The sequence below is a fragment of the Acipenser ruthenus genome, chromosome 17 (assembly GCF_902713425.1).
Source record: "Acipenser ruthenus chromosome 17, fAciRut3.2 maternal haplotype, whole genome shotgun sequence".
Lineage (NCBI taxonomy): Eukaryota > Metazoa > Chordata > Actinopteri > Acipenseriformes > Acipenseridae > Acipenser > Acipenser ruthenus.
Window position 1 is genome coordinate 25,784,318 of NC_081205.1, and position 21,560 is coordinate 25,805,877.

Sequence of the window (21,560 nt, forward strand, 5' to 3'; positions counted from 1 at the left end):
CCAGATGGAAGACAGTTAGAGATAAATGATTAAACAGAAACCTCGACATTAGGGCAACGAAAAAGCAGAACCATTCACAAACACCGTAAAATGGTAAGGGTGGGATGAAAGACACAAAAAAAACCAATAAAATGGATATTCAGCTTTAAACTGATGGGCTTTGATCATTTCTGCATGTGAAGATTGTGGCTGATTTGCTATTCTGATTGGGGTCTGTCTGTAGCTCTGTATGACGATGATGGCATGTATGAAGAGGAAGAGGAACTGGAGGTGGTCCAGCTTCCTGACCTACTGTTCCAAAGACCCCCGCAGCTCCTTCACTACACCGCCGCTCTACAGTCTGCCTACAAGGAGGAAGAGTACGAGGAAGATATCAGAGGGGAACACACTGTCCTGCACAAAATTAGTAAGTGCTAGACAAGCCTTGTGCTTTTTGTCAGCTAATCCATATTGCATGTGGTATGCTAAATGAGATGAAGCTTATTGAAACAAACATTGCCTCCTAAAGCCTTCCTCAGTATTGTGTAAAAAGGTATACAAAAAGGTATACTTTATATACTGCACTTTCTTTTGTGGAAATGGGAAGGCAGTTGAAGAATAGATTGCAAACCTCTTAATCTTAACAGACAATAATCAAAAAAGGATCTGCGTTTCAGTGTGTAACTGTAATCTGATGGAAAAAAGGAGTTTAATAAAAATGGTCTTTGTGTTTCAGTCTGTCTGGATAACACCTTTGGGAACGACTGCAGTTTGGGCTGTGAAGACTGTGAGAATGGTGGCGTGTGTAATCCTGACAGGGATGGATGTGCCTGCCCAGCAGGATGGTCTGGAATTGTCTGCAATGAAAGTGAGTTTTGCTGATATAATTCTCTGCAGTTATTATGATTTAACTGCTGCCCACAGCAACCTTAAATGCTTGGTTCCCATAGAAAGAGGTAGTACTTTGACAACGATTTCAGTTAACCATTATGAGCAAGCTTGAAACAAATATTTGCTTTAGAACAACTTAATTTATAATGAAACAAGTTTATCACATAAAAATGCACAATTTGTCATAACTATTTGAACACAGTTAGTCTAGTGGTTGTTTAAAGACAGTGTCATTTTCCAAAATAACTTTTTAATTTTGACAGTAACGTTTTGTATCTTTGAACCCACAAAGTCTTTTAAGGAAATACAGTAGAAAGTTGTGTATTATTTGAATAACAATAATCTGGGCCAGCACCACTTATTCTAGACTATATTATAAATAGATAAAATGAGATGTGGGATAATATTAAATATAAGATCTAGGTGTCTTGGTCTCTAAGCCGAAGACCTAAATGAGTGCTAACCAATGCTTTCAAAGGTTATTGTCTTGCCTCTTACTAGTAACTGTATATTAACATTACTGGCCCCCTATTTATTGTGCTGAGAATCCTTTGGCGCTTCACTTGTCTTTGAGTTTGAACCACAACTTATACATTCATTTAGTACCAGGAGCAGCAACTTTTCCTCTATAGCGTTGTCTTTGAAAAATCTGCGCAAAGTATAAAATACTGCACCAGAAAAAAAAATAATAATAGGGGGAGAACAAAGTCAGATGTGAAAAAAAGAAGAAAAAAGATAGGAACAGATGACACACATTCTTGTGCTTAAAACCAAAGAGCTTTTTTGTTCAAAAAGACAAATGCCTGTGTTCTGAGTAATATAAACTAGTGTAAATCTTGTAATTTTGAAAATACCCACATGACCTTAATCAATGCTGGTTACATGCTGCTCTGGTTTGGATTTCATTTTCTGAATAACTGTGGTCAAATAATTAATGAAGTCATGAAAAAAAAGATTAATTTAAATTTAGAAAATTAAATTAACACTCACAATGTCAAGGAGCCTAAATAAATATACAGTGAAATGTCATAGACTGCTTAGCTTCTGCTCTGTTTTTTTTACAAAATAGAAAAATATCAGATGAGGACAAAAGTAAAATATTGTACATTTTGTGCTCAGTGGGATTTAATAAAAAAAATGTGTAAAAATAGCTCCTGTTTCAAATTTTCAGACAGAAATGTACTGAAGCACAACCTGCATGTAAAACATTTTGTTACATTTTCATAAGAAAATAGCATGTTTCTGCTTTTTCTTTTGTTTATTGCGACATCACATATGTACCCCAGAGAAATATATTTGGTAGTTCTGGATAGTATGACTTGGTTATTGTGCTGATATTTGAAACCACGACATCAATAGAGAGATGTAAGGATAGTTCTGTATAATATCCTTGTTTTCTTTTAATCTTGTTTTCTCTAGCATGTCCTCAGGGAACTTTTGGGGAGGAATGCAACAGTATCTGTGAGTGTCAGAATGGAGGCACCTGTGACCCAGTGACAGGGAGGTGCCGCTGTCCACCTGGAATTAATGGGCAGTTTTGTGAAGATGGTATGTGATTCCCTTACACTTCCTAGCTGACTTAACCCCTACCCTGCCTAGACAGCGCTTAGCCATTTGTGCACTGCCCCCTGGGATCTCCCGTCCACAGTCGACATTGGCATAGCTTGGATTCGAACCGGCGATCTCCAAGCTATAGGGCGCATCCTGCACTCCGGGCAGAGTACCTTTACCGGATGCTGTTCCACAACGTTCCAGCAGCATATTCATGGAATAGAGTTTCAGAGCATTGTATTTCAATGTGATTTATTTATTCAGCAGAGACCATCGGAACCTGTTTGCGTAGCATCATTATTATCATGCAATAATAACATTGTTGAGAAATCTATATACAGTAATGTAATTTGTTAACTGGGGAAAAAAATATGTTTAAATGATTTCAGTTGCCTTCAGAAATCAGTTACTGTAAAATTCAATAATTTGGGGGTATTGTTCACCCTGACACAAAATGTTCCCTTTCAGCAGTTATTTTAATATTTATTTGGTTTTGTTAAATTATTATTATGTTTGAATTATCTTAGGATGCCGTAAGGGGTTCTTTGGGAAGATCTGTGACAGAAAATGTAACTGCCCAAACAACGGCTATTGTCACAGACTGTACGGAGCGTGTCTGTGCGACCCAGGCCTTTATGGGCGCTTCTGTCATTTAAGTAAGTACTGAAAGTTGTGTTTTGCCTGTTAAATCTATACTGGACTCCAGTGAAGATAATTTCTATTTTATATTTATATTTCTATTGTTATTGTGCTACAGCCTGTCCAAAATGGGCCTTCGGAGCTGGGTGCTTTGAAGAATGCCAGTGCGAAGAAGATAACTCTCTAGAATGTGATGCTAAAAATGGCACCTGCATTTGCAAGTCTGGTTACCATGGCGACAGATGTCAAAAAGGTACGTTCTTCAATATTGATAGAGCACAATTTCCCTAAAGATTATTTGATGCATGTTTTTCAATGCAGATGACACGTTTTTCAATGCAGATCACATGTTTTTCAATGCAGATGACATGTTTTTCAATGCAGATCACATGTTTTTCAATGCAGATCACACGGTTTTCAATGCAGATCACATGGTTTTCAATGCAGATCACATGGTTTTCAATGCAGATCACACGGTTTTCAATGCAGATCACATGGTTTTCAATGCAGATCACCCATTTTTCTTTTTCTTGATGTGAAGCTTAATGTGAGATCTACCTTTATTTGGCAAGCTATCCTGTTTATTTTTCTCTAATGCTGGTAACATTTCGGTACTGTAGAGTGTGGACCAGGGTTCCATGGAGCTGGCTGTAAGCTGAAGTGTAACTGTGCCTTCGGTGTGCCCTGTGACCATCAGACTGGAGAGTGCAAGCGCCAGTGTTCCCCAGGGTTCCATGGAGAGAGATGCCAGCTTTGTAAGTGTACTGGGCATATTAGAGTTCAAATGAATAGGGAAGACCATGGTAACTGACACCATAAAGACATATTCATTCTACAGCTTTAAACAAGAAGTAATAAATAATTCCTGCTATAAATTGTACATGTGATAGAAACACCATGAAGTACATGGGTACAAGAATTATGATCCATTGGCTATATTTATTGAAGTATACTGACTGTTTTGATAATTAACCAATATGCAGAGCTTTATATGGTGACAATACATAGCAAAGCTTAAAATAGACCTCTGCAATACAAAATAGTAATTCCTATACAGTTTACTGTCCTACTGTATATGTCTCCAGACACCATTTAAATATGTTTGGCTGCTGGTTTAGCAAGTGGAACATAGGCTTTAGAGACTTCAGACTTGGAAGAGCTTGAGATATTTAATAAAGTTTTATAGTTCTGTTTTTGCTATAATACAATTTCTTCATGGTAGATCAAAGATAACATTGACAAATATTTCATCTTAATGCTTTGACCAGAAATGTTTGGTTTTTTTGGACTGGTACTTTGCTTTCAAAGCAGAAATATAGCTTTTTTTTTTTTTCCAAAGTTGGTGAGTAGTGGTTAGGGCTCTGGACTCTTGACCGGAGGGTTGTGGGTTCAATCCCCAGTGGGAGACACTGCTGTTGTACCCTTGAGCAAGGTACTTTACCTAGATTGCTCCAGTAAAAACCCAACTGTATAAATGGGTAATTGTATGTAAAATAATGTGATATCTGTATAATGTAAAATAATGTATAATGTGATATCTTGTAACAATTGTAAGTCGCCCTGGATAAGGGCGTCTGCTAAGAAATAAATAATAATAATACATCTTTACTGTACATTTTTTTCAAAATACATTGCCAATGAACTTCCATGTAATTTCTTTCTGAATCATGTTTTAATGGTATTATTTATTTACTCAGCTTGCAACCCTGGGAAGTTTGGTGTTAACTGCCTCCAGACTTGTGACTGTGCAGGGGCACCCTGTGACTCCCGTACTGGTCAGTGCATGTGTCCTTCTGGTAGAACTGGCCCAGCCTGTGAGAAAGGTGAATACAAATCTCCTTCAAGCTCAACTTAGACAAGCTACACCATACACCATAGTAAAAAGGAGTTCAAAAGCCTTCCATCACCAAAATAGATCAACTGAAACAGGCCATTGTGACACAGATTTACCTCCTACATGGAAGGACATGGCAGTGGGAGTGGGAGTACAAACTTCACAATTCAATTAGAAAATGTCAAGATGCGTTTTCTTTTTTAAGGTACACTAGTATACAGTAGTGGTGCGCTGCATCTAAAAGGGTTTAACTAGAACCAGCCGTGGGTGTTCGTGTTGAATCCTTGTACATGAAAAATTGCTAAGAATGTTGAACCGCTGCCCAGGATAAATATGGTTATGATTCATTCTGTCCTTAGACTGCCCTGAAGGTCTGTGGGGTATAAACTGTCAGTTTGCATGTGGGATGTGTGCAAATCGAGCCATTTGTAACAAAGAAACTGGCAACTGTGACTGTCCTCCGGGGTTTGCTGGAAAATCCTGTGAAAAAGGTAAGTGAGTTAAAGCTGTATTTTACTAAATTGTATTAAAAAGTATATAGGTTAACATTTCATGTTAATGTTGTTGTCAGTGGTTTTGTGTTCTGTTGAAACTGAATTGTTTTTTCTCTCTATGTCTCTACCTGGCTTTCAGAATTACTGTATGTGAGTCTCTGCCTCAATACTGTAACATAGAGCTGATGGGATCAAGCGAGTAGGGAGGTCAATGGCCTGGCAGCTACGCATGCATTACAAAACATATTTATCATGTGCACATCTATGGCCTGCTCGTTAGAAGACAAACATGCCACAAACACTAGTCAGTCAGTCAGAGTTACACCTTTTTAAGAGGGTAGATCAAATCAAAATATCACAGTGATCTTAAGCATAATCTCTTAAATTTAAATAGAAAAAGGATCAGTCCCAATCTGGGTATGTGTCTTCCATCACTGATGTTTTTTTTTCAACAATTATATTGTCTCCAAGCATGCGTAAGTCAGAACCCCTCAAAATAACTACACATATCATAAGACTTTTCATACGTCATTTTAAAACAATTCTGAACAGCATTTGGTGTAACTACTGAGAATAAGAAATGATTCACTATTGCTGTATTACAATAACCTCCTGTGTTTTTCTCAATTTCACAAAAGTGGGAATTAGAAAGTAGCCACACAGCTAGCTTTATTTGATGCTTTTCTTCTCTTCAGCTTGCCCCAGTGGGTACTACGGGCAGGGCTGCCTGCTTCTCTGTAACTGTAACAACAAAGCCCAGTGTGACCATGTGACTGGGGAGTGTGCGTGCCCACCAGGGTGGACTGGCCATCACTGTACAAGGGGTGAGTTTAACTGCAAAAACCGTTTCTGTTTACTTCACAGGAAAATGATGTAGATTTTGTGCCATACAGATCTCAGTTTAAGAATACCAACAAATGATGTTACAACATATTTCACGTTTTGACACTTGCACATACAGTGCAGGTGTCTTCTAAGGTAGCTAACCTGTTGATTAGGTCTAAGTGCATTGTTTTTTTGGTTTCAGCCTGTGATGCCGGTCGCTGGGGCAGACTGTGTGCTAATAAGTGTGAGTGTGATAACAGTGATGGGAGCTGTGACCCTGTGACTGGACTTTGTCTGTGTGAAGCAGGCTACACTGGAAAACGCTGTGAGCAAAGTGAGTATCAATGCCTTTCATGTTTTATGTTTATATTACCAAATTTAATCTGCTGCCTTATTGAAGGAGAATGTCTTTATATTTACAATGAGAGACTGTAGTTCTTTCCCAAGCTCATTCTGGTACTAAAAACATAAAGGGGTGACTGTTCAGTGTAAGTAGTTCAGTGTCATTTTTTTTTATTTTTTTTTTTATAAAGTTTGTAAGTAATATTTTTTTGGCAACAAGGCTGACATGAAAAGAATGCATGCCTTTTGTCTTTGCACTTGCATATTCCTAGGCTGTTAAGACTGGAAGGAAACATTTGAGTAATAGCAGCTTGCTGGAACACTAGGTACTATTATAACAGAGTAAGTACTTGCTGGTTCAGTGAAGGTATGTCTCTTCTCTGGGCCAGTACAGCAATGCAGCATAAACATCATTATCAAGGCCCTAGCTGTGCTGTGGAACTTACAAACCCTAAGCTTTGTATTCAATTTAGCACTATTTCTGAACTTCAGGAAACATGACTATGTGAATGTGATCCCAGTATGCTAATATTGTGAGATTGGCTTGCTTTGCAGAGTGTCCTGAGAACACTTATGGTCTTGCCTGCAAGTTCGGCTGTCAGTGTGAGAATGAAGCCACCTGTGATCACGTCAGTGGAGCCTGTAACTGTTCAGCTGGGTGGACTGGGACTTTCTGTGAAAGACGTAAGTCGCTGGGTTATATACAGTATGCTAATACAGTGGTGCCCTACTACAGTGCTACATCAGTGAAAATATTTAAATAGCTCAATGTTCTTTATATATGTTTTCTGACCTATAGTATTGTTAAACATCCTATATATATATATTTATCACATATATCTATGCTGAGAGAGAGACTGTTTGGTTTCAAAGCTAAGGATAACAGCAATGGCAAGAAGTGGACATAGAGTACCCCCTTATGGACAAACATAGCCAGTGCAGTTCCACACAAAATGTTTGGTGGAATGTGCTTCAGCAATAAAACATAATGGGGTCTAATTCTAGACAGCTGATTGATCTATTTAAAAACAACAGAATTCGGAATAAAACCAAACATACTTAAATTATATATTGTTAATTTAGCCTATTTTTACCATGCAGATAAAAACACATACTTGATAGTTTTGTATATAAATACAAATAAACAATAAAAAATGGAAACAAATAAATATTTTATTTAATTGGTAAACCATCAAGATAATTTGTTTAAAATAAAATACTGTGTTGGATCACCTGTGTTTAACTTTTCTCTAAATCAGCATGAGCCCAAGCACACATAATCTGACTGCACCACGTATTTGATATTGGTTGTTAAAACAAATACATTGTTTTGTGTTCTGTCTGTAGCAACAGTAACTTCAATTTGATAATAAATTTGCTTTTCCTTCTGGGGTCAATACCACTGTCAAGTAGCTCTCGTGTAGCTCTTGTATGTTTGGCACATAAGGGATCTAAGGAGATACAAAAGACGAAATAGGATTACTGCTTCTGCACAGATGTGCCCTGAAGCCTTTGGGCATCACCACTCCACAGCTGGATAGATTACAGCAGCACAGTTGTCTAATACCGCTCAAAGAGAAAGTTGTGTACAGCTGGACATTTTACTGCAAAGCCACAGCAGAGTCAAGACCAGTGATCCAACAGTTGTTAAAAACTGCATCCCCAGAGCAAACCAAAAAGTCCTGAAGTATGCAAATGATTACACACATCTGACACAAGAGCAAAGAGAACAAGTTGTCTGAGTAGATGTCAGAAAAGAGTTTAAAGGAAGGAAGGAGATAGTTGGATGTTGACAATAAAACATGGCAGAGGGACTGGCAAGGTTCTGAGAGTCTTTCACCTGCTGGCAGTCTTAATACTGATGTGACGTTAATTAAAGTAGCTTCAAATTACATTTGTACTTGCTTGTACTACTAAACACTCTTGTTTTAAGCAAATTGGTGAAAGTATTGCCAACAACTAGCCTGTAAAGCAGTTGCCAGTAAGTTGCCTCTTGTTTCAATGCCTTTAAACCCTGACATCGGAGAACATCTCTGCAGGTGTTCTAATTATAGACCCCTATTCAAGCCCTTAGATGTTAAAGCATGCGGTCTTCTGACTTTAATCTGTACAGATGTGGTCTATAGGATCACTCAATTAGTACTGCTTCTTAAATTAACCGGGTAGCAGAGCCTCAACTTTCTGTAGTTGCTAAACATGCTGACTGGCTGTTTCTGAACACACGCTGTCCTACCCATGATCTGAGGGATGTTTCCTGTTTCTGTTAGCGTGCCCGGATGGATTTTATGGTCTTGACTGTCACCAGATGTGTAACTGCAGAAATGGTGCGTACTGTAACCACATCACAGGGGCCTGCCACTGCCCTCCTGGCTGGGTGGGAACCAAGTGTAACCAGGGTAAGGATTTCACATTGTTAAAATCTGGCATGATTTAGAATAGCTCTTCCTTTTATGGAGGTCTGGGAAATATGCTGGAAATGTGTTACGAAAATGTCCACTGAACTATGTCATTAAACTATTTATGGGAAACGTTGGAAGAAATATATTGATAATAAAATAATGTATTTACTGGTGATGAGTGACGACAAACACATTTCATTATTATTATTATTATTATTATTATTATTATTATTATTATTATTATTATTATGTTTTAGGTAGTCGTAGGCATTGAAAATAGATGTATACCACATTGTGAATGCATTGTAGTTACTGCTGTAGTGTAGATGCATAGTGTGGTTGTCTTCCATCTTTCACCCCAGCATGCCAAAGGGATAGGTACGGCGAAGACTGCAGCCAGATCTGTAATTGTCACAATGGGGCGACATGTGATCATGTGACTGGCCAGTGTCACTGTGCTGCAGGATGGACAGAAGTTTCCTGTCAGCAAGGTAAGTCAATTCATTGAATATATACTCATTATGTATATATGGACAAGGTTCATAGTGTATGTGAGTGCAAAACAAAGTGAAGCCACTCTAAACATGATCACAGGCAGCCACGGCACATTATTTGATCATTTCATTATTTGAACATTACAAAATGGTTTGGCAGATTTGTCAATCAAGTCTTTATTTCTGTTTGTTAATCTCCCGGGATAGTAGCTTCAATAAAACAACGAATCGCGACGTCAAAAATGTAAAACGAGTATGTGCAATATTCATATTCCTTTAAACTATTGCAAAGTTTCCAAGTACATGAAAAAATCAGCATCTTCTCAGTAAACAAATGCTTTTGTGGAGGGTGACTAGATTACCGTCAGTTTTCTCATATACACATAGAAAAAAAATATTGCCTTAAATATATTGCACTGAGATAAGATTTCGGTAGTATTTCTTTGTACTGTGTATTTTATGTTTGTTTTTTTAGCTTGCCCTGCTGGACTCTATGGTGTGGACTGCCTTCAACACTGCATTTGCAGAAATGGAGGCACATGTGATCCGATAACTGGCCAGTGCACCTGTCCCAAAGGCTGGACTGGAGTCGCCTGTGAACTTGGTGAGTCTTGCCCCGCTTGTCCAGTTAATATAAACTATTTACCTGTCCATATTAGTCAATATGAAAGTGGAAAAAGTGAGTGATTGAATTGCAAATTCATGATGTTAAATCACTGTTATAAAATCTGGCCATATAATTTGGGCAAGTTTGGCCATCTTCACTACCAGTGGTTTTTTGTTGGTTAATCATTTATTTCTATACTGTACTCATTGCAGAATTATATTACTATCATAATGCTTCCCCGAACCTGCACTGTCATACATATACATGCACACAAGCTGTAGGGATTTTATGTATTTTCACTTTCATCGTTTAGAGTGTGAAGATGGCTTATTTGGAGCAGGATGCAAGCAGACTTGTAGCTGCAGGAACGGTGGAACCTGTAACAGACTCACTGGGAAATGTACCTGCAGCCCTGGCTGGACTGGAAATCAGTGTGAAACAGGTATGCGCATCAAGGAGTGGCTACTAGAGCAAAACTGTCCTGTTGTCAGCCGTATCATATTTAATTGCATATTAAAATATGTTTAGGCTAATGTCTTCACATTGACATTTATGACTGAGCGTTGTTCCCACGGCCTAAGTAACTCCTAGTGTGTTGTTGTGTTTCAGCTTGCCCTGAAGGTTACCATGGCAAGCACTGTGAGGAGAAATGTGTGTGTGATCATGGCTCTACTTGTCACCATGTGACAGGATTGTGTCACTGTGACCAAGGTTGGAGAGGGAGGAGGTGTGAGAAACGTGAGTTCTGTGAAAGGTTATTCCAGAATTTAATGAATATTATATGTTTTTTTTTTTTTTTTTTTTTTTTTTTTTAAAAAGGGCTGGCCATATAAAAAGTAAGAATATATTGCTCAGCTATTCCTTACTCCACCAGAACCAGACATAAATAATGAGCTGCTTTCTTGATGAGCCAACCAGGATGCACGGTATCTGCAACACAAACATTTGGGTTGTGAGTTGAGACGGACTATTCCATTAACAGTTTAACAAAGTTGAAAGATGTGTTTGTGAGCCCATTCAGCTGTCAAAAGTGGTGAAAAAAAAATCATAAATCTTCAATCTTCAAGCTTTCAACAAAACACTGAGTAGAGAATACAGTTCTTTCCTCTTTGTAATTTATAAAGTGGAGTTGTTTATATTTAAGGTAGTGGGTATTTTTTTCCTAATATGCCTTTTCACTCTCCAGTCCATAAAAAATCCTAATCCATTAATGTACAATATTATGAGCTATTAGTTTAGTAAATAAGGAGTATTAATAAGGGGCTTGCCACGTCTATATTGAAATATTGATGCTGGTGAAACAATGCAGCTCTATGGCAAATACTGTATGTTATGTTATTGTTGTTTCCTTTTAAAATCAGATGGTATAATGAAATAGAGTTTTTTGGACGGATATACTTTTTTGGTGTTTATGAATATTTCTGTTTCTTACATTGTATTTAGTATTTCTGAAAGACATTGTAATGTTGAGATAATGTTGTGATTTTTTTTGTGGTTTGTCTTCTACAGCTTGCCTGCCTGGTTACTATGGTGATAACTGTGCCCTGCGCTGTGAATGCCTGTCTGGTGTGTCATGTAATCATGTGACTGGAGAATGTGGCTGCCCAGTAGGATTTACTGGAAATGGCTGTGAAGAAAGTAGGACATTTATTTGGCTCTGTGTTTTTATTACTGTGGTTTATGTTGCCAAGTAAATTATTTTTTCACATTTTGAGTTTTAACATGTCCATTGCTTAAATTTCTAAAATGTAGACAACCAGTACGGTATTGTAAAGTAATGACTTGCTTGTTCAGCTCAAAGCTGTTGTTTTGTGTTTGTATGTGTGTGTGTGTGTGTGTGTGTGTGTGTGTGTGTGTGTGTGTGTGTGTGTGTGTGTGTGTGTGTGTGTGTGTGTGTGCGGTTTTTGTTTGTATGTTTGTTTGTGTAGGTTTTTTGTCCTTATCGTCTGTTTTCTTTCAGCTTGTCCTTCAGGCACATATGGACCAAACTGTAACCAGCTGTGTCGATGCTCGGCTCAAAATGAACAATGTCACCCTGCCACTGGGAAATGTACCTGCCTACCTGGTTACTACGGGAACCGTTGTGACCTCAGTAAGTGTGACTGGCTAGGGAGATTTAAGTATGTTGGCAGGTTCAGTGCTATGAACTGAGCATGACATAGTTTTTGCAGACAGCTAGTACAGTGCAATTTTCAAACTTAAAGAGCAAGTAGCAGGGTTCGAAAAATATAGCGTTACACGTCCCCCACGTGTTGCTACAACTGTATAAATAACGTACCTGTAATTTTTATTTTCATTGTTAATATCCTGACAACTTTTTATACTTATAAGTTTAAAGTCTGTTTCAAAGCTCTTTTCAAATTGGCCACTCTAGTGCACTGATAGTGTAAGGATGATTGTCCTCATTGTCAAACAGGTAACACAGCAATAATGATCCATGATGTGGTACGGAACAGAAAAGCCAGAGTACTTGTTTTAATGTTTTTTTTTGTTTTTGTCTTTAATCACTCTTCCTGCCGTGATTTAGAGGACAGATCTCAAGCACCAGTCACTAGAGTGACCCTGCTATTATACAGCTGAGGCACATGATATGTCACATGACCATATGTTAGGACTAGAGCTGTTACCTGTTACAGTAGTTACAGTAAGGTGGTCGTAAAATATGATAATTACAGAAAACTACACATATCCATTATCAATTGAACTTTGTGGAGCATGGTAAATATATATTTAATTTCAAAATAATTTAAATATATATTTATGGCAGTTAGGGATGGGGGTATTTAGCCAGATGAGGAATGTAGCCTCATTTGTACAATATTAAACACTGGGTGATGTCTAGTGCAGTCAATACTATGTCACTAACATCACTACTAGTGTTTTTTTGTAAATCTCCCTTCCTAGTGCTGACCAGGCATAGCCTTCCTTCGCTTCTCAGAGCTGGAAACATTAGAATCCAGAGTTGTATGGCTTCTGTATGAATGTTCTATTCATTCTGAACACAGCTAACTCCCAACTGTTTTCACTCAGGGTGCCCAGCTGGTACCTACGGCCCATATTGCATTGAAAGCTGTAAATGTCAGAATGGGGGACACTGTGACACAGTGACAGGGACCTGTGAATGCCCTCCGGGGTTCCTCGGAGCTGACTGCAGTAAGAGTAAGTCTCAATTATTTGATACTTAAGGGAACGTGAACAAGAAAAACTTGCAAGCTGTCCGTAATTCCTTTTAAACTGTTTAAGTTCAAATAAAATATGGTTAAGTAGCACAAGGAAACTAAATGGTGGGAAAAAAACAGTGATATGTTTCATTACTGGGGGAAAAAAATAAAGGCAAGGGAATTATGATGGCACATTGTGGTATTTAAACTAGAAGGGACACTTGTTGTCAAACAAAAATCGAAATCGAATTAGTATGGAGTTGTTGTTACTGCTTCTCAAAGTGAACAAATATATAGAAAGGGAATGTGCAAGCTAATACAGATCAGTAATTCTGAATATAAAAGTAGTTTATGTGACTTTTCTGTTGTTGCCTTCTCTTCATTCTAATGGATTGATCAGGCTGCCCAGAAGGTCGCTTTGGGAAGGACTGTGCCCAGGTGTGTTCTTGTGGTAAAGAAGGCAGGTGTGATTCAGTGACAGGCAGATGCAGGTGCCCCTCTGGCCGAATTGGACAACGCTGTCAGCAAGGTACACTCTATTATTATTACAGTGATAACAACATTGGCTTAAAAAGCTGTCTGTATTTAACTGTAGCTGTGAGTGTTTAATTATTAGAAATCAGGTATGTAGCTGAGACCAACATGTGTACTATATATAAGGCATAAGCTGTATTTTTCAGTTGTGCCAGATACATTGAAGGCTATATATGTAAAACCAATTTCATACACTGTGTGAAATGTAAGAATTAATAATTGCAGAATGTTTTACTGTTTTGTATTCTGACAAATTAAAGAGCACTTTGGCATTATATTAATCAATACAATGATCTGTTGTTTAAATAAATACCGGTAGTTGTATCTTACAAACGATAATAATGTTTTTTATGCATAACAATGCAGATCCGAATGGACTGATATGTTTTCACTGTAGCTGAGTTTATGAAACCTGAGCTGTTCTGCGGTTGAGGATGTTTTGTTTCCATGTATATACAATAAGCTTTGGATTTTGTCCATGCTCCAGCTTGCCCCAGAGGAAAGTATGGGCAAAATTGCCAGCAGACTTGCACTTGTCGAAATGGTGGCATCTGTAACCCAGTCGATGGGATGTGTACTTGTGGACTGGGATGGACTGGACCTTCCTGTGATAAAGGTATTGTTATCCTGTACAATATTCTGCATCTTACTATTCTTCACGGGGGATGCATGTACATGTTACACATACTGTAATTTCATGTGTATTACCCGAACACCTGAATACAAAACAGAATTCTGTATGCATTATATTCCAAAAATTGCAGTACAACTTAGTTTCTTTTTTACCCATATTAACAGCTAAATACTGGGTACTGTAAATACCAATGTAATAAAATAACAATGCAGTATATTTTGTATAGTGCTGATGTATATTGTTGTGTTGCAGAGTGCCCTGCTGGTAAATACGGGGCAAACTGCCAGCTGGATTGTCTGTGTCAGAACAATGGGACGTGTGATAGGTTTTCAGGCTGTTGCCAGTGCATTGATGGTTACTATGGACAAGTCTGTGAACACAGTATGTTTTTTTTATTATTATTATTATTATTGTTGGCAGCACATTGTGCAACAGGCTAGCTCTTGTAGTTACAGCTACATCAGGCCTAACTAACAACACATGAAGTACATAACATGGATAGCATGAACCACACAATTATAACGTTAATTTGTCTCTGACATTTATACCCTTACAGAAAATACCATTGGAAATACCTTTACAGTACCAGTGTAAGCATATCGCCCCCCCCCCCCCCCCCCCCCCATACGGTGGCACATTGGTATTGATATGGTGTGTATTGGTCCCTACCATTGTGACACCACTGGGCTATCATAGGAAAAGGGTACCACAGTGGACCATTCTATAAATGGCTCACAGAGCATCAGTGTGTCTTCTGTTCTTCCATTTGATTGCCATTGTAGTGGCAATGTATTTCCATTGAAAGTTATTTGTTATTATCATAGGTGAGTTTTTTTTTTGTTTTTTTTTTTAAGAATCATGATGTGGTGCTGGACAAAGTGAGCTGCACTAATATTGGGGCTCTGTCTTATTATTTCCTGGATAATTACGTTAAAGTCATTGAAGCATGTTGATCAGAAACTACAGAGTAAAGAAAAGTAGAGGTGTATCTGTATGAAGTTGTATTTTTTTGTTTATAGGCTGCCCTCCTGGATTTTATGGTCTGTTCTGTGCTCGCACATGTGATTGTAAAAATGGGGCTACATGTGACCCTGTGACTGGACAGTGTATTTGCCCACTAGGTTATCATGGATTCCAGTGTGAAAAAGGTAATTGAAACATTCAAGAAATAAATATACACTTTAAAAAAAAAATTGATTATATAAGTTGAGAAATAACACATTTATTTTATTGATACAAAATATAGTATTTTGCAGAAAGATAATAATGGTGGCGATGGTTTCATGATAATACAGTTTGATTAATATATCATACTGTAGTGCTGCAATATAGCTTAATAATACATATATAATATGTGCTGTAGCCTAAGCCTAAACTAAATCTAAGTAAAGATGTTCTTATGTTCCCAAAGCATGTTTATTTATTTATTTATTTTTTACTTCTCTTTGATTTATAAACACTGCATCCTATGTGTTAGGCTGCGAGCGGGGGAGGTATGGAGAGAGATGCCAGCAGCAATGTGATTGTGAAGGAGCAGGACCCTGTCACCCAGTGACTGGAAAATGCTTTTGCCCTCCTGGCAGAACTGGAGCCCGGTGTGAGAATGGTAAAATACTGCTGTTTATATAATTGGAATAATCAGGCATCTAATGTTAGGCAGGCTTTTCGAGTGCCTGCTGTAGTAACAAACTGCTTATTTCTTCCCACAGAATGCAGAAGTAATCAATATGGACCAGGGTGCTCTCTGTCTTGTCAGTGTGCAAATCAAGCACATTGTAACACTCACAATGGAAGCTGTGTCTGTCCTTTCCAGTGGATGGGGCCCACATGTGCTGAAGGTAATCCAAATAGGTTTTCATTTATTTCCCTAATACAGATAAAGTGTACAACTTAAAATAGCAAGAAATGCAATCTAATTATATGTAGTGTGATAGTACAGTTTGACCAACTCATTTATAGTTAGGTACTTCAGTACACCTCTACCCTTACCTAAAATTCCTACTTGCCTGTCAACCCTGAGATACTCACAAGTCTGCCATTTGTTCCAAATTGTGTGGGGTTTTGTGATGTAGACAGACCTCTACTGGGGGCTGAGTTGAGACCACCAGACAAATCGCACTAGTCATCTGAGTCCGATTCAAACTCATGCTATAAATGATGAAACACATGAGTCTTGTGAGTGAATAGTCAATTCTGGAAATTAGATTTGTTTCCATAGAGTTTACTTTTAAATACAACCCCCAAAACATGTGGTGATATCAGCTTGTATTGTACAACACCCTGTATGATATTCTCATATTAAATGTAATTGAATTGATCTTTTTTTTTTACAGGAGGACCCCCAAAACCCACTTCTAACCAGGACTACACTTCACAAGCACAAAGAACTTCAAAGCATTTTTCACATTCTTAGTTTTATGAAGCTGATGCTAGACTGCATTATTTGTGCACATTTGAAAATCTCAAACCAGGAATCAATTAAGCACAGTAAGGATGGTATTGATTCCACTAAACACATAGTACAATGCAGATACTACAGCAGCATTGAATGAAAGAGTGGGTCCTTGTTTATGGTGTTGCACATTTGTACATTATATTATGTAGAAGATTGCGCTTGGGGTAGGATTTGAAAATGGTTATGTTGTATCCTCATTTAAAAGGTGCTGATCAGTTAAGTAATTTAACTATAATTCTTTACTGATCTATAAGGTAATCTGGGCTCTGAAAAGCAACTACAGTACCTGAGAATGTGTTAAGATTATCTGGTACAATGAATGGATCTTGCTTATGATGAAGCAATTCATAGTTCAACCAATAGGATGATAATGTTGTTTACTTTCCCACATGGTGCTTATCTAAACACCAAACTTCATTGAAGGTGCTTATATTAATCATTGTACTGTAATCCTTTGCTTAAAACTGATTGATATTTTATAAATCTCCAACATGTGTAAAAGTACTTGTTTTGTAATAGAATGCTAGATACAATGTTTTAACTGCATATTAGTTTGTACATTTCCTATTTGGAAAAGTACAGTTTAGCATAATGTTAACTGCAGCAATACTTAGGAATGTCGCCCTTATCGATTTAACTTGAAAAATATTATACCCGTGAACGAGCCATACAGTACTATTGACAACAATATTTATGTGTTTTGAGTTAACAGATATTTTCTGATGATGAATCGTATGTGATTGATAACGTTTCTGTATTGTGTAAATATGTAATGTATTTTAAACCATGTTTAATGTTACAGAGGGTACAGACCTAAGGCGACAAAGTACAGTACATCTTAGAAATTATGTGTCAAAACATAACATTGTTTAAGTGCCAGTCTGGTTTGCGTTGACTAACCACATGCCCTCTTAACCCTAAACCAAACTGCCTGCTTTTATTTTCTTTTTGGTATTTATGTTTACCAAAAAGACTGAAAACATGTGCCTGTATAGGTTTATTATGAATTGTGTTTCATTGTGTTAAAAAGGATTGTTTTACTCATGGACAAGCAGACCAGTCCATCCTGTTAGACAATCATTACTGTCAAATAACCAATAATCTGAAGGAATACAACAAACAAATAACCAAAACTATTTAGGTTTTAATACAGTTTGAAGGGAAAAAAGATGTCTGAATAGCGCACACTTCCAGTAACAGTGTGTATGGTCCAGGTGGCATCTCATTCATACCACCTTTCATATGAGGGTTGGGCAAGCTCAAGTGACAAGTTAAATGAATTAGGCATTCTCAGTTTAGTCCCCAAGCAGACATTAGCCCACATTGTGAAACAATTTGCCACAAATGTAAGCCGATGAGGGACCTGTCTGTCCTCAGTGTCATTGTCCTACACTAATGGCAGGTTACCCAATAGGAGAATATGTTTTACTGTCTTTAAATTTGATTTAATAGAAAGGACTTATCAGACTAAGTGATTGATTCTGATCAGTCTTTACCCGACTGGGATAAACCACAGCTGGGTTAGAGCATATTACAGCTCCAAGGAATCCATCCAGATTACATCAACCATTTAGTTTTGGCCTGACGGGTAACCACAGATAGCAGCTTGATAAAAACATGGATGATTACACAGTGCTGCAAAATGATCTAGAAATCCAGCTGTGGCCCCTAAGAAACATTTCACACCTTTGTGCCAACACATTTTGATTTGATCTAGCTTTTCTGTTAAAAATATGACCTCCCGCCATTGTAGCATTAGCACGTGCAAGGGGATAGTACTTTATCAATATGTAAATATTAAATGTTTGGGAGAATCTCAGGAAGATCATATGTCAGGAGGGTGGCATAAACCTGTACTGTACTTTCTCTGTAAAACACTTCAGACATGTTGAACCTGGCACTACAATCTGTAGCTTATTTACTGTAAATGTTATCAAGAAATAAGAAGAACGCTGGGCTAATCCAGATGACGATAATAAAGCTGGTAATTATTATTATTGGTGGTAGTGGTCATTGTGGTGGCATTCAAATCATTATTAGTTGGATTATTACTATTATAATTATCACAAAGTGCTAGTTGTTTTCTGGATCTACATAATTCTTGTTATAATTAGAAATCTATGCAAAGACCTACTAGCTTAAAATGTGCATTTGTATGAAGAAACTGTATTCCACTGTATTTGTATTGCATTTAATAACTGGGTCAATAAATCACTCCTCGAGGAAAACACCACCAGAATTAAAAGCGAGTCAAAGTGTGATAGTATTTAGCTGCACTGCTGTTTAGATAGCTAAAATAGACCCAAACACCCAAGGTCTTTAACAGAATTGTTTAAGTAGCACCAATTATGCAGCTGGAATTATATGTAATACATTTTTCAATGGCGCATTTACATCCAGTTATTTTCTAACTCCTAGAATATGGGTTAGCTTTGATCTCAATACATTATTCACTGCGGTTGAACTTACTTTTAACATTAATGTGCATGGGCATGTTTAAATGAAGCTGAGTAACAATGTTAACAGCTATGAATGTTCTGGACCATTAAGGTCAAGACAAATAATTTGGCCTGTCAATACTGCTGTGAGATGCTTATCTAGTAATTCTCCCACAATCAATGGAAGTAAAAATATTTTGGAAAGTTAGTTGGGCATGACATAAACTGTACATATTACTGCTGTAAGACTACCCAGTTAAATCCTGCTTTATTGCAAGCGACTAGATGAATTACACATGCTCATTATGGGCATGATTCAACTACAGATCAGAGGCTCCACATGAACCTCACATACTGTACATTGTTCAGCCCTGTGATTGGATGCATATCATGTGAGTATCCAATCACAATACAAGGAACTTCCAGGCGAACCCATCCAGTCATATTATTGCTAAAGTCACAGTCGCATTAACAACACAGGATACATAACTGTAAGCAGCAGCAACAGAGTTCTTCCTGAGGATACAGGCTGTACTGGGGTCATTTGCTTTAGAAGTTCTGCAAGGACAAAAGGCATGAAATCACTGTTCACAGATTATGGGCAGAAATAAACTACACTGCACATTTTAATGGCATTAACTCCAATACAAACAATGGAAAAGTACTTTTGTATATATAGTTTATGAAGAAATAAATGTTGTTCTTAAGAATGTTGACCAATTTCTTTTCTTGCTAAATGAAGAGACCCCGACTGAAACTTTCCAAAAAAAGCAGAAAAAAAACTGAACCTTTTAAAAATGTAATGTCAGTGCTATCCACCAGATGGCACCATAAACCGCTGAAGGACTTGCAGTTCCTGATACTTGGTATTTAATATGTAGCAGCAGCACACCAAATCACTTAGCAACTGGACGGTATTAATAGCATTCTTTTTTAATCTAGATACCCATAAAATACAGCCCTGGGTTAAAAATAATGATACAAATTCTTGTTAAAAAGCTTTTGCATTTATTTCTCTGCAAGCATCTGCAACTCTCCAGCTGGATTGGAACAGCTAGTCTTGATCAGGACAATACCTGCTGCTGATTATCCAAAATATCTAAGTGCAGACCCAATTAACAACAGTGGAAACTTCCATTTACAGAAAAAGGTTTAGACGTTCAATGCATTTCACCAATTAATTTACAGATAATAAAACACAGAGTTAAAGCCCAATGTCTTTAAACAATGTGAAACAGCAGCCTGCATGTGTTCACAGCCCAGCAGTAGTGAAGCAATTCCATGTGCAACAGTATTAAAATAAAAAGAAAAGGAGTCATGTTAGGAGCTGCCTGCATGGTTATGCTTTATAAGGGATTCAACTTGCAGAAACATGATATAAACGTGATATAATCCTGGTTCTGTATATAGCACAAGGTCCTATGATTAACACAAATCTTCCCAAGGACAGAACAGGTTGCACTGAGATCACCCATTTGTTTCTCACTCATGGGCACGCCTGGACTCAGAACCCGGAGGTCAATCCAGTCCAATTGTTTGTAAATCAAACAAAGGTGTGTTTTATAGTCACATAAAGGAACACACCAATATTCAAATGATTAGGAAGACCATTAAACATTGCAAGATGTTCTTTGGGATGTTGAAACTCAACCTATTTGTTCATTCTAATTTATGACTTCCAAGACAAGAACTTTTAAATCTTTTTGGCACTTATACAATGCAAAATTTCACCTCACCCAGAATGTGTCAGCCTGGCGGAATGCAGTATGCAGAGAAAAGCCATGCTTGAAAACCAGTGAGGGACATGACCACATTTGTGTCCGCTGGGCGTAAAGGGGATATTTATGAACCTCCATACAATCTGTTGTTACAATCCCTGTGAATTACTGTGAGTATATTGTTAGAACCACCTCAGTAATATCATTTATTTCTATTAAAGCAAACAGCTAATCAGTCAGTCTCTTCAGACTTGACAGCCCTCTTGTGGCAGTTTACAGATCCAATTTGTTTGTTTAGTTTGATATTTTTACAGTTTCTAATGCATACGTGGTTTATCACTATACAGTCAACACTCACATATCTGACCCTATAAAATATTGACATCATTGATGTCATTAAAAGAGTGTGACGCATATCTGATTATTTCATTTTAGCCCGTTCCAACCCTTGTCTGTTTTTCAGGGAACACAAAAAGATACAATGTCAAAAATACATAGCAGAAAGGACTGTGTTTTAAAATAGGTAGGCTTTCATTTAGATGTACTGTAGTTGGTTTTGTTGGTA

At 37.6% G+C, this 21,560-nt stretch overlaps 1 protein-coding gene across 2 annotated transcripts in view; it reads left to right on the top strand.

Moving 5' to 3' along the window:
* LOC117423261 (multiple epidermal growth factor-like domains protein 6) overlaps positions 1–19,911 on the top strand; it is a 75,382-nt gene extending 55,471 nt beyond the window's left edge. The window contains exons 13-38 of one of the 2 annotated variants that reach the window (XM_058990239.1): positions 224–406; positions 716–847; positions 2,290–2,418; positions 2,949–3,077; positions 3,179–3,313; positions 3,681–3,815; positions 4,758–4,883; positions 5,254–5,385; positions 6,084–6,212; positions 6,416–6,547; positions 7,111–7,239; positions 8,823–8,951; positions 9,317–9,445; positions 9,924–10,052; positions 10,369–10,497; positions 10,665–10,793; positions 11,565–11,693; positions 12,016–12,147; positions 13,086–13,214; positions 13,617–13,745; positions 14,238–14,366; positions 14,637–14,765; positions 15,404–15,532; positions 15,862–15,990; positions 16,094–16,222; positions 16,718–19,911. In XM_058990239.1, coding sequence (XP_058846222.1) covers positions 224–406; positions 716–847; positions 2,290–2,418; positions 2,949–3,077; positions 3,179–3,313; positions 3,681–3,815; positions 4,758–4,883; positions 5,254–5,385; positions 6,084–6,212; positions 6,416–6,547; positions 7,111–7,239; positions 8,823–8,951; positions 9,317–9,445; positions 9,924–10,052; positions 10,369–10,497; positions 10,665–10,793; positions 11,565–11,693; positions 12,016–12,147; positions 13,086–13,214; positions 13,617–13,745; positions 14,238–14,366; positions 14,637–14,765; positions 15,404–15,532; positions 15,862–15,990; positions 16,094–16,222; positions 16,718–16,797 — 3,380 coding nt within the window. In that variant the 3' untranslated portion in view covers positions 16,798–19,911. The remainder of the gene's footprint in view (positions 1–223; positions 407–715; positions 848–2,289; positions 2,419–2,948; positions 3,078–3,178; positions 3,314–3,680; positions 3,816–4,757; positions 4,884–5,253; positions 5,386–6,083; positions 6,213–6,415; positions 6,548–7,110; positions 7,240–8,822; positions 8,952–9,316; positions 9,446–9,923; positions 10,053–10,368; positions 10,498–10,664; positions 10,794–11,564; positions 11,694–12,015; positions 12,148–13,085; positions 13,215–13,616; positions 13,746–14,237; positions 14,367–14,636; positions 14,766–15,403; positions 15,533–15,861; positions 15,991–16,093; positions 16,223–16,717) is intronic. The other variant, XM_034038782.3, reaches the window with a different exon arrangement.
* Positions 19,912–21,560: the final 1,649 nt, after the last annotated feature.